At 50.0% G+C, this 14,862-nt stretch overlaps 3 protein-coding genes across 37 annotated transcripts in view; all 3 read left to right on the plus strand.

Annotated features, from left to right (window-relative positions):
* Positions 1–2,750, plus strand: part of LOC123502087 (glucose transporter type 1-like) — a 118,382-nt gene extending 115,632 nt beyond the window's left edge. For 25 of the 34 annotated variants that reach the window (XM_045251247.1, XM_045251245.1, XM_045251255.1 and 22 more), the window contains one exon: positions 2,200–2,750. In XM_045251247.1, the coding sequence (XP_045107182.1) occupies positions 2,200–2,417 (218 nt within the window). In that variant the 3' untranslated portion in view covers positions 2,418–2,750. The remainder of the gene's footprint in view (positions 1–2,199) is intronic. The other 9 variants (XM_045251267.1, XM_045251271.1, XM_045251268.1 and 6 more) reach the window with 1 other exon arrangement.
* On the plus strand, positions 2,505–3,104 carry LOC123501832 (gametogenetin-like). Its single transcript, XM_045250860.1, has one exon. It carries the CDS (start codon positions 2,505–2,507, stop codon positions 3,102–3,104), a length of 600 nt encoding a protein of 199 aa, XP_045106795.1.
* A 4,119-nt stretch (positions 3,105–7,223) lies between these two features.
* Positions 7,224–13,876, plus strand: LOC123502141. 2 transcript variants are annotated; one of them, XM_045251362.1, is made up of 8 exons: positions 7,224–7,488; positions 7,580–8,217; positions 8,308–8,449; positions 9,750–9,877; positions 10,538–10,693; positions 11,298–11,366; positions 11,695–11,784; positions 12,122–13,876. In XM_045251362.1, exons 1-8 carry the CDS (start codon positions 7,464–7,466, stop codon positions 12,260–12,262), a joined length of 1,389 nt encoding a protein of 462 aa, XP_045107297.1. In that variant the 5' UTR covers positions 7,224–7,463; the 3' UTR covers positions 12,263–13,876. The 2 variants fall into 2 exon arrangements, with proteins under 2 accessions (XP_045107297.1, XP_045107296.1); XM_045251361.1 differs by having other exon boundaries at positions 7,224–8,217.
* Positions 13,877–14,862: the final 986 nt, after the last annotated feature.

Raw genomic sequence — 14,862 nt, forward strand, 5'->3', positions numbered from 1 at the left:
TTTATTTATTTTTTTTTTAGCTAGTGTGGATGCAGCTCACTTTTGTAATTGGTGTGTTTCATGAAGTTTGCTTAGGTCAGGTTAGGTTGGATTGGGTTAGGTTAGGTGGGAATGTTTAGTGTTGCTCCCCGTGCAGAAGTCACGTCATGCTGTGCCAAAGAAATAATTGTCAAACGCCATCTAATGTATCTTTATTAGTATTGTTATTATTCTTTATTATTATTCTTCATTATTATTATTATCATTACTATTATTTTTACCATTATTATTATTTATTATTTTATTCTTTATTTATTTATATTTTTTGTAGTTTCTTCTGCTTAGTTTTATTTTGTAGGATTGGATACACATGCAAGATCTTTTTATTTATTTATTTTTTCTATTTCCATTTTGTCAAGAGCCACCACCAATTTAATTCACAACTGCTAGATATTTGCTCAGAATTTATTGTTTTCTTGTATAAATGTAGTACTATCATTTCTCTTTGTTTACAGTTTTAAAGATTTTTCAAACGTTTATTATGTTGAAAGTAGTAGTCATTCTTATTTTCTTTTTTTATGTGTATGTATTTCTCAAAGCAGTGTACTATTGTTGTGTTGGTGAGCATGTAACACACCACCACCGGGTTGTCTTGCCTTTCATGCCACTGTGTTGCTTCTCATGACACACAACACAACAATGACACCAGTGATGAGGGATGATAGATGAGTAATGAATGGACTGTACTCATTTCACACACACACACACACACACACACACTTCTACTGAATTTTGATGGGGTTTTTTTATGTTTTGTGTAAGTCTCTCTCTCTCTCTCTCTCTCTCTCTCTCTCTCTCTCTCTCTCTCTCTCTCTCTCTCTCTCTCTGTACTGTGCCTCTCATGGCCCCACCTTGTCTCATCATCCAGTGTCATTGTTTCCAAGCTTTTATTTTCATTGTCACTTACACACACACACTAGCGGGTCCAGGAGTGTGGCTGTATGGACCTTGTACTGTCTGTGTTGAGTTGCATGAGACAATTGTATTATTATTATTATCATTATTACTATTAAGTTGACTGTTTGATATTTTTGTATTATATTTTTTCCCTTTAATTGTTGGTTAAAAATGTGTAAATGGATCTGTGCTCCCTGAGTTTCCATCTTTTATTTTACTTCATGTTTACCAATAAATGAAGTTTATTTTGACTGCATGCCATACTATTTCATTTACGAGACTCCCTGCAGAGGTTTTCTTTAGTGTTGCCTGGTGTTTGATGGGACAGTGTGGGGTGTGGTGCTTTCTCTTTATGAAGGACACCTGTGACCACTGACCAACGAGGCACCCGTGCCGTGTGTATGTAGGCCGCGGGGACTCCTACACCTGCTGAGGAGTGAGGATGCACAGGGGACACGTGTGTTTAGCGTGTGCAGGGTGTGTGAGGCAGGGGGCGAGGGTGAGGTGTGAGGTGTGAGGGGGGATGAGAGAGGTAACAGCAGGCAGGCAGGCAGACAGACAGCAGACGTCCGGGTGCTACGGGAGGAACGCCCCGACCCGCCCTTCTCTTACCCCGCACTGCATGTTCCCACCGCCCCGCATGGCCCCGTCCCGTCCCGCCCCGCCCCGTGTCTATGTTGTGGGTTTTGAGTGTGGAGGGGCAGCAGCGCGGCGCCGCGGCAGGAGAGAGGCAGAACAGGCGGCGGCATCCACGTGGCGGGAAGTATTAGTAGCAGCACGTGTGTGAGTCTTGAGTCATGAAGTACGGTAGTGTGTGTGGTCAGTGTGGTGCCTGAGTCACTCATTGGCAGCAGCCTGTAGCAGCCACGGGCAGTAGTGCTGAAGTAGTGTACTGAGTGCTGTGTGCTGTTGTGTGTGTGCCTTGTGCTATTATTCCGTAATCGTCACAAGTGAAATGTTCAATGATTTTAACTAAAACATGTATAACAGACAGACAGACAGATGTATTACTGTTCAATATTGTGCACAGCTCAATGATACACTCCTCTCAGTCACCGCCCACCTCTTGTGTGGTTGGCTGGCTGCGGGAAGTGACGCTCATGACATTGTTACTTGTGTTTTCCTCAAAATTATGTCATTGAATACTTCTGCGACGTGAAGGAATAATGACACAAGGCACCGACACAGCAGCAGTGTGTGTGTGTGTGTGTGTGTGTGTTTGAGTGTGAGCGGCAGTGGAATAAGATAGCGTGTCTCCCGCAGCGCCATCAGCACGCTCTGACAGGAGCGACGGACCTGGCGGCCTCGGGCGGCGGGACAGTGAGGGCAGCAACTCGTGCGGCGGCAGCAGCCGAGCGGAGAGCGGCGTGAGCAGCTCACGAGCATCCAGCCAGGCGTCCAGCCCACCGGACAGCAGCGCCTCCAGCCGCCAGTCAGTCATCGCCCAGACCATGCCACATCCCTCCGAGCCGCCCGTATGACTAGAGGCCACCACGCGGATGTGAGGACACGCCCAGGGCCCATGGCCGCCTCAGGGCCGGCGGTCTGAGCCCTCTCCGGCACATGTGATGCCGGAGGACCATCCTCCCGCGTGGCATTCCCTCAAGCCCCGGGGGCGTGAGCCCTCTTGGTCCCCGGAGCCCCCGCCCTCCCCCGTGCGCGGCCCTCATGGCGTGGTGCCCGCCAGGCTGCGGGCCAGCCAGGAGACCCTGGAGACCACCAAGGAGTGGCCGCCGCCCCCCCAGGACGTGGAGCTGGGCCAACTGGCGGCACCCCCGCCACCCCGCGCCTTTATGCCCGGCACCTGGTCGCCCCGACCCGAGCATCTACCTCTGACGGCGGCGACGGTGGCAGCCGTCCGTGGCGGCGACCCCCGCAGCCCTGGGGCACTGGCGGCCGCGTCGGTGGCGGGCAGCCAGGTCATTTACGACCACCAGCCGGTGCGTCACGCCGCCGACTGTCCCGCTCATCGACTGGAGACCAAACCGGACAGCGTCCGCTCCAGCAGTCGGCCAGCCAGCCGGCCCAGCAGCCGACCCGCCAGCCGACAAGGCAGCAGAACAACCAGCCGACCCACCAGCAGGTCTGCTAGCAGATCTGGGAGCAGATCGGCCAGCAGGTCTGGACATAGATCGGGTTACAGCTCGCCAGGAAGCGACCTGCGCTAGGTGGCGGCGCAGGCGGCGAGCAGCCTTCCCCAACGAGTCACTGCCCTACCCCGTGGTGCAGCGGCGGCTGCTGCCACCAGCCTGTGGGCGGCCGGCCCACCACTCACTCCGTTACGCTTGACTGCTTCTTGTTTGTTGCCTCTAGTCCTAGCTGGAGACGGCGCCTCCCACCACTGCAGCGAACTGTGTAGACAATCGTGGAGCGGCGGGCGGGGAGGCGCACCCCGCTCCGGTCCGCCTCGCCACATGGGCGCGCGGGGCGGGGCGGGGCGCCCTACCCCGGCCCAGCCTCGAGCCCGGGTCCAGGACGGGAGGTCGGCCGGCATCATGGTTTACTATAAACTATGCAATACACACACACGCCTGAGGTGCGCCCGCCCGGCACCACCACCACCACCACCACACCCACGCCCACGCCCACGCCCACGCCCACGCCCACCGTTGGCAGCGCGGCGGCGCCCGCCCGGCGCCCGGATGTGATAGTCTAGTGCTGAGAGACTGACCTATAATAAGTCTGCTAACAAAAACAAGACACCAATATTTCCAAAAAGTGCCACAATTATAGTGTTAGTGGACGAGCTCGCTCAAGTAATGTTTAGGGAGCCTGTGACCTTGTCCTTGCTGCCGGCGGACTGGCGGCCGGCGGCGGTGGCGACGGCGGCGGCGGCGGCGGCGGAGGCGGAGGCGGCGGCGGCGGCGGGCGGAGCGGCGGCCGGCGGGCGGCGGTGATGCGTCAGTCAGCTGCAGGCGTGAGTGATCGTGTCTCAGACACAACATTAACAAGTTAATTTTATTGAAATATGCATAATTTACATGATGCTTTACAAAAGAGAAAAATTGCTTGCTAAGAAATCTATAGGTTTTAGAATTTCTGATCAAACAGTAATGTAAATACTTATTAGTTAAAATGTCTTGTTGGACTTGTTGTTTAGTCAAACTATTGAGGTCTGCAGAGGAACATGTGAGGGAGGCGGTGGGCGGCAGCCGCGGCCCGCCCCGCCCCGCCCGCCAGGCCGTCCCGGCGTGACACCTGTCACCCCACCACCTCCATCACCTCCCCTCCACCCGGCCACCACACTGTCCCACCACTATCAACACCACCACACCTCGAAACGACACTGCCTTCACCACCACTACATACAGACCCACACACACCACCACACACCCACCACCCAGTAACACACACACACAGGTAGAGAGGCCGGGAGTGGGATGAGGGTGGATGTGGGGTCGGAGCCGGGGCAGAGGGACGGGGGGACGGGGCGGGGCGGGCCGCGTCGCCGTGGTCCCAGCGTCACTCAATCCTACATTTGTAACTATTGACATAGGTTTCCGCATGCACGCGCCGCATTAGTGCCGGGGAGGGACCAGGGGGGCACCACGACCACCTGGCGTGTGAGAGATACACTCACCTTACCTCGCTTCACCTCGCCGACGCCCCCAGCAGGACGACACTACTCTCCCTCTCTCGCTCTCTCTACCTCTCTCGCTCTCATTCTCGCTCTCGTCTTGTCTTTCTCGTTGGTGTTTTCCTAGCTCAATCTACCACTATGTCTCTCTCTCTCTCTCTCTCTCTCTCTCTCTCTCTCTCTCTCTCTCTCTCTCACCGCGAGCGTCGGCCAGTGGATCACCGTTAGTTTCTTTATTAACCACCTGGGTAGATGATACATATACATTCATTATTATTATTATTATCATTATTATTTATTTACTTCCATTTCTTTTTTTTTCCTTTTCTTTAAATAGTTTCCCGAAGAATAATTCCCCAAAGAGAGGATTAACTTTAGTGGGTGTGTGGGCGTGTGACTCCCGAGGGCGGCCGTACATGCGGACGTGGAAGAGCAGGCGCGTTGACTATTGATAACCTGCCCGCCCACACCCACGCTTCGTTAATTATGGACTATCATTGTTGTTTACTTAAAATAATATGAAAAAAATGATAAGAAAAAAAAGTATGTGAATGAAGCATGATAGAGTGAGTGGAAGGAAGTCTCGTGTGTGTGTGTGTGTGTGTGTGTGTGTGTTGAAGGGCGTCTGCATTGCGTGCGTTCGTACATTCGTTGTATATCATAACTATCGGGAAGGATTTTAAGGAAAGATTATGTTATTTACCTCTATTGTTTATCGTAAATTCAAAATTTTAGCGCAGACGCCCCGTTATAAAAGAAACTAAATAACTTTTTTCAAAACACATAAAAAGACAAAAAATATTTAAGCTAAACCTCAAAATTTATATAAAAACACTAATTCAAAGCAATGTGATATTATTAAGGAAGGGGGAGGGTGTTCTTGGTACTAAATAATTACTAAATATTATAGACTTAAATAAATAAAGAGAATAATAATAAAAATAATACCTAAAAGATGAATATAAATAAATTGACCAGATTATTATTATCATTATCATTATTATTATTGCGGGATTTAAAAGTACAATTAATGGCATTATTAAATAGAGTCTTGATTATGTGTTGGTGATGTTGGCTAATTCATTAGTTTATCTTACTCAATCCCTCTCTCTCTCTCTCTCTCTCTCTCTCTCTCTCTCTCTCTCTCTCTCTCTCTCTCTCTCTCATGTCCTCTTATTTGATTTTCTCTATTCCTTTTCTTATGTCCTACTCATGTTCCACCTTTCTCTCTCTCTCTCTCTCTCTCTCTCTCTCTCTCTCTCTCTCTCTCTCTCTCTCCACGTCCCTCCCCTGAATTTGTTCTTAGACGCTATAGTGTACGAAGAAGAATAGTTAATGCATTTTTATAGCGCTCACAAAAAGCCCAGAGTTTCAGATTAAAGAGTCCCGCCTCCCACGCCTCCCTGTGTGCACGCGTGTGGCTGTCTTTGCGTGTGTGTGCGTGTGCGTGCGTGAGTGCCTGTGCGGGAGGTGGTTGGGAGAGTCAGGAGTCAGGTGCACGAGGCTCCATCACTGGCGGCTCCCCGTGTGTGTGTGTGTGTGTGTGTGTGAGTGTGTGATCGGTGCGAGGAGAGGAGAGGAGAGGGAGCCGCTGGTGGGGAGTGTGGTGCGCCGCGAGGGATGAGACAGTCCACCAGACCGACACGCAGACCAAGGCTCCAAGCAGCATCTCTGATTCAAGTATTATTAATGTTTCTAATAAGTGGTTATATTGTCTTTCTATAAGACATTCGAATGTTGAGAGTGTGGATGATGATACTGTTTGGTTCCCCGCGCCGCCCCGCCCCGCCCCGCCCCGCCTCGCCACCACCACCACCACCACCACCACCGGTGGGGGCTGGGCGGGGACACTGCCGGGCGGGGGAGTGTCGGGCTGACCAGAGCCCGGCCCTGCTGGTGGCCCCCGCCCGGCCGCCCCGCCCCGCTCCACCCGGCACTGCGGGGCGGGGCGGGGCGGGGCGGCGCGGCGCGGCCCTGCCCTTGCTCACTAGCGCAGAGACGGCGCGGCGGGGCGGCGGCTGCCAGGGCGGGCCGCCCCCCACGCCGTCACACGGATAGTACCATAACTGCGCCCTGTTTAACGGCTACACTTCCCACAGTTTGTAACCTGTTACTGAATAAACAATGTATGTTCTTCTTTCATACAAGCTGAGTTTTATTTTCCACCACTCCCTCTCTCATGTCAGAAAGAAACAGAACTACAAGTTTGGTTAGCAGCAGCATCAGCAGCAGCATGGAGCCCACGCTGCCAGGGCGAGGCAGCCACACACACACACACACCTGCTAGCGCTTCTGCTGGTGCCTCCTTCTACACTCGTCACAACACGAAGGTGGAGGCGGAGTGTTCTCTTCTGTAAGTTGTGTCTCAGCGACGCCGCGGGACACAGGCTGGAGTCACGGAATTGAGTGTTGCCGGGTTGCGACGTAAGACGCGGCGAGGCTGTGTAGGTATCCAGGCGGCACGGCCAGGAAGCAACACGGAGGCCACCGCCTTATTACCCGGAAGGATTGTATACAATGCACTCAATTATAAAACACAAACAAATAATTAAATATTCAACACATTATACACATAAAGGTCAGCTATTTTTTTTTCTTTTTTTTCTCGTGGTCATATTCCTTAACAAACTCAATTAAAGTAGCATTCGGAACTTCGAGGCTTCACGAGGCTTCTAAGGAGGCGATGGCAAATTGGCAGGCGGCAGTTAAAGCAGGTAAAGGTAATGGTTTGTGGCGACGCAGCGACGCCCATGTGTTGACCCACGAGTGGACACAGGCGCGTTAATCAGGCTGAGCCGGGCTGATTGAAGGGCCAGCGCGTTGATCTTCCGGGGCGGGGCCAGCGTCGCTCTCCAGTGTGCTGACGCCCCGCCTCGCGTAGGCAGCGGCGCCGCCCCACACTATTGGCTGAGGCAGCGGAGCAGCAGCAGTGGCGGGGAGAAGGGTCCGCATGGTCTATGGCACGCCCGCACCAGGTGAGCCACGACGCCCAGCCTGACGGGCGCCGTGGGTCGGCACTCAGCGGGGCAGACGCCCATGAGAGTGAGTGTGCCACACCTTCCACAGTGCCCGCCGATGCCCGCGCTGAGTGGTGGGCGGCGCCCGAGGAAGACGTGGCGGATGTGGGCGTGACAGGCGGCTTGTTGGAGCGGCCACTACTTCCGCTGTGGGTGTTCATGTCAGTAATGGGCGTGGGGGCGCCCGCGTACCACGCCGAGAGCAGGAGTTACCGTATGAGGTGGACGAGTCCCTCAGGGGCGGCCACGCTAGCGGCCTCAGCGGCGGTGGTGGCGCTGACGGGCGTGTCGGTGGTCAGCCTAGCGCGCCACCTGCTCTCCACCGAGGAGGACCCGGACCAGCGCCCCGTACAGAGCCTCAAAACAATTGGCGTGCTCATTGTGGGAGGCTACCAAGTGAACGCCCTCGTACAGGTGCTCAACACGGCAGCGGGGGCGGCGCGCCACGCTCGCCTTCTGTCTGCCTGGACGCGCCTCGCCGCCCTGCACCACATCAACCCCACGCGCGGCCTGCGGCGCAAGTGCTACATCCAGGTGGCCTTCATGACGGCCTTCATCGCCGCCATGCTCACCGCGGCAGCCCTGGGACGCCCGCGCTTCGTCGGCCACGTGCTGGAGGGCAACGCAGAGCGCCTCTACCTCATCCCGCGGAGCCTCCTGCGTGATTCCGCCAGTCTGCCAGCCAAGGTGAGGCCGCTGCCGCCCTTATCTTTTCTGCCCTTCCTCTCCGCCGCCACTGGCACACTCTCACGGCGCCCCTCCCCTCCACCCCCCCAGGCGGTGCAGGTGGCCGTGTGCTGTGTCGCCCTCCACCACTTCGCCATCAACAAGAGCTACCTGTTCGCCTTCACCACCCACTGCCACCTGCTGCAGGCCGCCCTCACCGCCTGGAACACACACCTCGCCCGGGCCATTGACAGTAAGTCACATACACACACACGCGCGCACACACCAGTGTTGCTATGGCGGGGTTTCGCTGCGGTAGTCTTCACATCACATACAACTAACACAAATAGCTAATACCTAAGTAACTTAATTAACTAACTAACTAACTCACTAATAACCAGCTAACTTATTAGTCAACAATGTCTAGAAGAGCAAATGTCCACCAGGCAGAAGGCACACAAGACAGCCTGGCACACTGACACCCTTGCTACGAAACACGTATACTGTACAGTACATTCTGCTAACAATTACTAGCGCCAATGTTTTACAGGGAACATAACTATAAATTCACCTCAACACCATTACTTAACGCCCCGCACCCTCAAGAACACCACATAACCACTGCCTCTTATTTCTGACCCCTAAGACAATAGCAACCACCACCGGAGCCCTTGTCTGGCGTGGTGACGCGTAGCACAGTTAATGATGTAATAGTTTCTGGAACACTTCTACTGACACACAGACACACTTCCTTGCCATTTTAGAGAGAGAGAGAGAGAGAGAGAGAGAGAGAGAGAGAGAGAGAGAGAGAGACGATAAATATAAGGGAAGCAAACAAGAAATGGAAAAAACAAATAATAAAAATAAAACCAATGTAAAGAGAGCCAATAAGAAATAGGGTGACAAACCAAAACAAACAAACAAGAGCGCAGCGGTGCATGGTGGATTGGACACATTAAAACACATACCAGCAGTGCCACAGTTTGGGAATGTCGGAACTAACGCTAAAACACTAAAGACTCGAATAAAGTAAAAAATGGTAAATTATTGAACTCTTTCAATACTGGGACACATTTTCACCTTGAGTTTGTGTACAATTAGACCATTTTATTGACATTACAAAGGATCTATGAAGGTCAGAAGATTAATGGCCACAGTCTTCACTATTTTAATCCCACACATGAGTTTCTAAAGCTGTATAGACACCAAATAGTAAGCAGTATGAATATGGAAACGCGTCATGGTAATGGAGGGGTTAGACAGAGAAAATAATATTGATTCAGGTGAAAAAAAAATAAATAACTGACACACTAAGCTTTTCATTTCATCAATCAGGGTCGCAGTAGGTTAGACAATCTCCCAGCAGAACGTAGACGGATTGTTGACTTATTGACTTTACCCACAAAATGAAACAAGGATGATAGCCTCTATAAACCTAAGTAAATCTGACAAATAGGCTTAGTAGACTTAATGAAGAATCGTAATCAGTTTCCTCTCTCTCTCTCTCTCTCTCTCTCTCTCTCTCTCTCTCTCTCTCTCTCTCTCTCTGACAGAGGTGTGGACGGGCGCGGGCGGAGACGGAGTGGGCGTATTGGTGCACGGGCGGGAGCAGCTGGTGGCGCTGGTGAGAGACACGCAGTCCTTCTTCAGCCCAGTGTTGCAGTGTTACTTTGCCTCGACGGTGAGTCTATGGAACACTATACACACTCTCTCTCTCTCTCTCTCTCTCTCTCTCTCTCTCTCTCTCTCTCTCTCTCTCTCTCTCTCTCTCTTCATAAGCCACACCCTACCATCACCATTACTTCCTCTTCCTCTTCCTCCTCCTCCTCCTCCTCCTCCTCCTCCTCCTCCTCCTCCTCCTCCCTCCCTCCCTCCCTCCCTTCAACTTAATGAGTATATGTCGCATCGAAGTGAATTAGGTGACAAACTCATCGAGAAAAGTGCAAACAAGCAGGAAGAGGAGGAGGAGAAGGAGAGACGAAGAGAGAGAAGAAAAGATAATGGAGAGGATAGAGGAGGAAGACAGAAACTTGTTCATTATTATTATTGTTATTATTATAATTATCATTATTATTATTATTATTATTATTATTATTATTATTATCATTATCATTAATGTTATCATCATCATCATCATCATTACTATTGTCATTTATATAACTATTTGAGTACCACCACCACCACCATCACCACCACCACCACTACTACTACTACTACTACTACTACTACTACTACTACCACCACCACCACCACCACTTCTTTCTCGTAAAACTCCTTTTCCACCTCCACCACCACCACGACGACCACCACCACCACCACGACCACCGTTCCTCTCCTTCAGGTGATCATCGTGTGCACTGAGCTGTACCTCCTGGCGCAGGGGGTGGGGTCTGGCCTGCTGCTGACGGAGGAGGTGGTGGTGCTGATTCTTCTGACGGTGCAGACAACGTGGCTCCTCGTGCACGTGTCCCTAGCGGCGGCAGGGGTGCAGGAGCAGGTGTGTGTGCGGGGGGTGGAAGGAAGAAGGGAGGTGTTTGGTTCATATATTTTTCTTTGTCTACTTTTTTCCATTTTTGAGTTGGAATTGCCGTGTTGCGTATTGATACTAGCTTTTCCAGAGAGAGAGAGAGAGAGAGAGAGAGAGAGAGAGTGAAGGGCGTGGCAGTGGTGTTAATATCATTATAATATATTACCCTGTTTCGCCGAACTTATTATACATTAAAGGCATACATCACGTGTGTGTGTGTGTGTGTGTGTGTGTGTGTGTGTGTGTGTTTGTTATGGAAAACTGTATTCTTCTCCCCCTGCAACTCATCTTTTATGCAGTGAAGTATATTGTTGTGTGTTACCATGATGTGTTTCCTTCAGTGTACCTTTTTCTTTTCTCTTTTTTTCTCGCCTTTTTACTTGCCAATGTACTATAAAACTTGTAAGATACCTGGCTATAAATCTACCTATACCTATCTATTTACCTATCTATCTATCTATCTATTCATCTATCTGTCTATCTATCTATCTTCCCGTACGCGCGTCTTTATCTTTCCTCCCCTTTTTCCTCTCTTCTTACTGTGTTATCTTATTCTCTTTATCTATCCCCCTAGGCTGAGGCAACCGGGGATGTCCTGGGGCGGGGCTTGCCATACAGTGCTTCCCCTGAGGATAAACATTACGTGAGTACTCGGAAGGCGGAGGAGTGCCTGGGTGTACCATTAAAGGGATTAAATTTCAGTTAGTCTTTTGTTTTGGTTCCTGCTACTGCTTCGTCCCGCCAGTAAACGCTTTATCTCTCTCTCTCTCTCTCTCTCTCTCTCTCTCTCTCTCTCTCTCTCTCTCTCTCTCTCTCTCTTTATTACACTTGTGCTAGGTCGAATATTCACTTTATGGATGAGAGATGGAAGTGGGAGGGCCATTTTATATACTACAAGTGCTTAGTGTATGTCTAATGTCTGCCTGTAGCTTCCTTTGTGTGTTCTTATGTGTCGTGTTGGTGTGCGGCAGGTGGGCGAGCTGACGCGGTCCCTGGTGGTTTCCCCGCTGCACATTACTGGCGGGAACTTCTTCACCATCAACCGTTCCTTCATTCTGACGGTGAGAAGAGAGGCTTGTATTCTCAAATCCTTCTGTGCTTCACCTCCACTATTTCAAAAGGTTTTATTTAAATTTACACGAGTTTTTTTAAGGTGTTTTTACGGTTCTAGAGGCAGAGTGACAAGATTTCTACGTTATTAACTGGTAAAACACTCTTGAATACTCCGCTAGTCATCTATGTGGCCTTGGAAAATAGTTGTGGTGAGAGCAAAGCGTTTCTGAATATTGGCCAGAGAGAGAGAGAGAGAGAGAGAGGGGGGGGGAGACGCATTGTACTTTTTAATGAATACACAAATGAGGCAGTACAGTACTATATGGTGTGTGTTGTTCCTTGCAGGTGGTGAGTGTGGTGTTGTCTTACTTCATCGTCATCCTCCAGTTCACTCAGTCCTGCGGGAGCCCGGCTGACACCACCACCACCGCCACCAACACCACCACCACCACCGCTGCTAACACCACCTTGAATGAAGACACGTGAAGGATTAGTTAAGAAGATATTGGTGTAGTCAGGATGAAAATGTTCCTTTAACTCCTTCAATACTGGGACACATTTTTACCATGAGATTTGTGTACGATTAGACCATTTTATTGACATTAGGAAGAGTCTATTGAGGTCAGAAGATTAATGGCCACAGTCTTCACCATTTTAATCCCTCAAATGAGTTTCTGAAGCTGTACAAAATCACCAAGTAGTCACCAGAATGAACATGGAAACGCGTCATGGTACAGAAGGGGTTAATTAAACAGACACGGTTGAATGGCGGCGCTGCGAGTGTGTCAGCTTCGTTCACCTTCTGCGGGTTTCCTTCTATCCATTCAGGTCACTTTTTCTTGAGTAGCAAGTCTGAGGGATTATCTAAGAGAGAGCTTGTTATACGCCACGCTTTATTCCGCCATCTTGAGGCTGAGTGAGGCAGTGAGTGTCTTCACCTCACGAATAGGTCGGCCGCTGCTGCCTCGCACACGGCTGACTGCTCGGGGAGAAGGAGGGACAGTAGTTTCTTCTTTCGCTCTTTTCTTCACAAAACAGCACAATTCCGATCATAGTTTATACTCGTATTTTGGTGCTGCTCTCCATCGTGTGAATGCTATTGGGTGAAGTCTGCCGCTGCTCCGGGTGGCCCGTGTAGCCTCTCTGAAGACTGGCTTGCACCGCTTCGTGAATGCGGGCCGTGGGGTAAATAGAATTATTGTCTGGTGGATTGGTTAAGCCCTTAAGGCAAGCAGGCAAGCTGGAGACGGTGGATCTGTTGATGATGGTGACTACTCTGACTAAGCAAGTGCCTCTATGGTGCCATGTACTGAACCAAACCATTGCACGTCAGGCAGTCTTTGAGGTTTCTGGGCGAAGCTTCGGTGCATAATTAACTACGCTGTTTTGTGTCACCAACAAGACGCCTATACAGTGTAGACCTATCATTTACTAGATTTTTGTGGATAACTTTCTCACTCACTCACTCACTCTGTTACTTAGCCACCCTATTTCTCTTAGTCAGTGAGTCAGTCTGTTCCGATGATAATATTTAGTGTGTCATTATGGCTGGTTCTATTCTTATGGCCGCCACCTGCCTCTCCTCCATCCCAAACCTGTATTTCAAGCTCAGCAGACCGGCCTTCTAAAGCTGCTCATGTAGTACTATGTGAATTGTATACTCAGTGACCAATAAAATGTATCATGTATCAGTTTATCAAGTATCAGCGAATCAATCGGCCACTGGCTACACGCAGGGTTTGGGCCGTCATGCTGCCATCTGTTCTGCCTTCACCACACTCACCGGTCAAAACTGCTGTCAGGAAACATTCTAATTGGTGTCAAAATACGAAAAAGAGAGATGGGTGGCTGCCCCGGTAACTATAGTCCGTCTACTCTAAAGTGGCTCCCGGGTCTCGGTCAGATTGGTGTCCGGGAGCAGTGCGTGGTTGTCACACTTTAAGGGAAACCGTAAGCTGTCCTTGTGATAAGTGTGTATATCAACAGAAAACAAGAATTATTCACATCAAATCAATTACATCATCAATAAGCTACAGTGGAACCATGCGTGCTTTGGGGTCCGAGTGGTCTCGAAGCACACGGGTTTGAATCCTGTCCACGGTCCGAGTGTAGGTTGGGCTTCCTCACTCGGGGCAACGGTTTCCTAGCGGGTGGGCTTTGAGATAGGAGGTACCCCAAAAAGTATCTCCTTTAGCCCATCAATTCCCGTGAAAAGCCCACATGGTATTAATAAAAAAAATAATAATAAAATAAAATAAATACGTTTTGAGCCCTGGAGCCACTTTAGAGTAGGCAGGCTATAGTGGCTCCTCTCCAACCTAAATATCACACTGACGGGGACGAGACGGCTCCACATCATTCAATATTCCACAACATTCATTCCAGAGTGTCACCAGCACAGCAGCACCAGGCACACAGGCTCACGGACAGGCTGGGACAAGAGTGTGCACTGTGTAAGCCCGAGAACAGTGTTAGGAAGGTGGCTAAATAAAATATGTGAAATGCAAGTCTATTGTTCTTTTTATCTCCAGAGGTTCGGATATTTTCTGAACTCACCTTGAACCTCGTGTGTGTGTGTGTGTGTGTGTGTGTGTGTGTGTGTGTTTCTTTGTTAGATTTGGTAAATAACTAGATTGCTAGATATATTATAGAAAGTGAGATTTGACTGGTGGAGACTGCATTAATATTCTCTGCCTAACTTTGATGTGATGAGTATCGTCACTAACTGGGACGGAACGGTGAGCGAGGTTTTACCACCATTAGTGTATTGTAGAAGGTACGTACGTACATAGCTACGTATGATGACCACTGGTTTGTATGGTGGTTATAACACGCTAATACGTACGTGGCTGGTTTATGACTTGATGCAATTCGTTATTCTAATACATGAGAGCGACAGACATACTTTTCGTGTCCTTATAAGTTAAAATGCATTATGAAATATACATCAGGGAGGGGACGGGAGAGGACGCAGCTCATGTAGTGAACAGCGTGTCTACTATGTTACAGATTTGATTTATTCAGTCTGTATCTATCAACATAGTTACTTTCTAACATTAAAAAAAAGCTATCGTCTTTCTTACCAG

This window comes from Portunus trituberculatus, chromosome 10 (assembly GCF_017591435.1).
Source record: "Portunus trituberculatus isolate SZX2019 chromosome 10, ASM1759143v1, whole genome shotgun sequence".
NCBI classification, from domain to species: Eukaryota; Metazoa; Arthropoda; class Malacostraca; order Decapoda; family Portunidae; genus Portunus; species Portunus trituberculatus.

Bases quoted from the DNA above. Each gene is read 5' to 3' on its own strand.
- LOC123501832 (XM_045250860.1), top strand. From the start codon at position 2,505: ATGCCGGAGGACCATCCTCCCGCGTGGCATTCCCTCAAGCCCCGGGGG.
- LOC123502141 (XM_045251361.1), top strand. From the start codon at position 7,471: ATGGCACGCCCGCACCAGGTGAGCCACGACGCCCAGCCTGACGGGCGC. The intron at 8,218-8,307 runs GTGAGGCCGCTG...CCACCCCCCCAG, and splicing joins CCGCCAGTCTGCCAGCCAAG to GCGGTGCAGGTGGCCGTGTG. The intron at 11,785-12,121 runs GTGAGAAGAGAG...TGTTCCTTGCAG, and splicing joins ACCGTTCCTTCATTCTGACG to GTGGTGAGTGTGGTGTTGTC.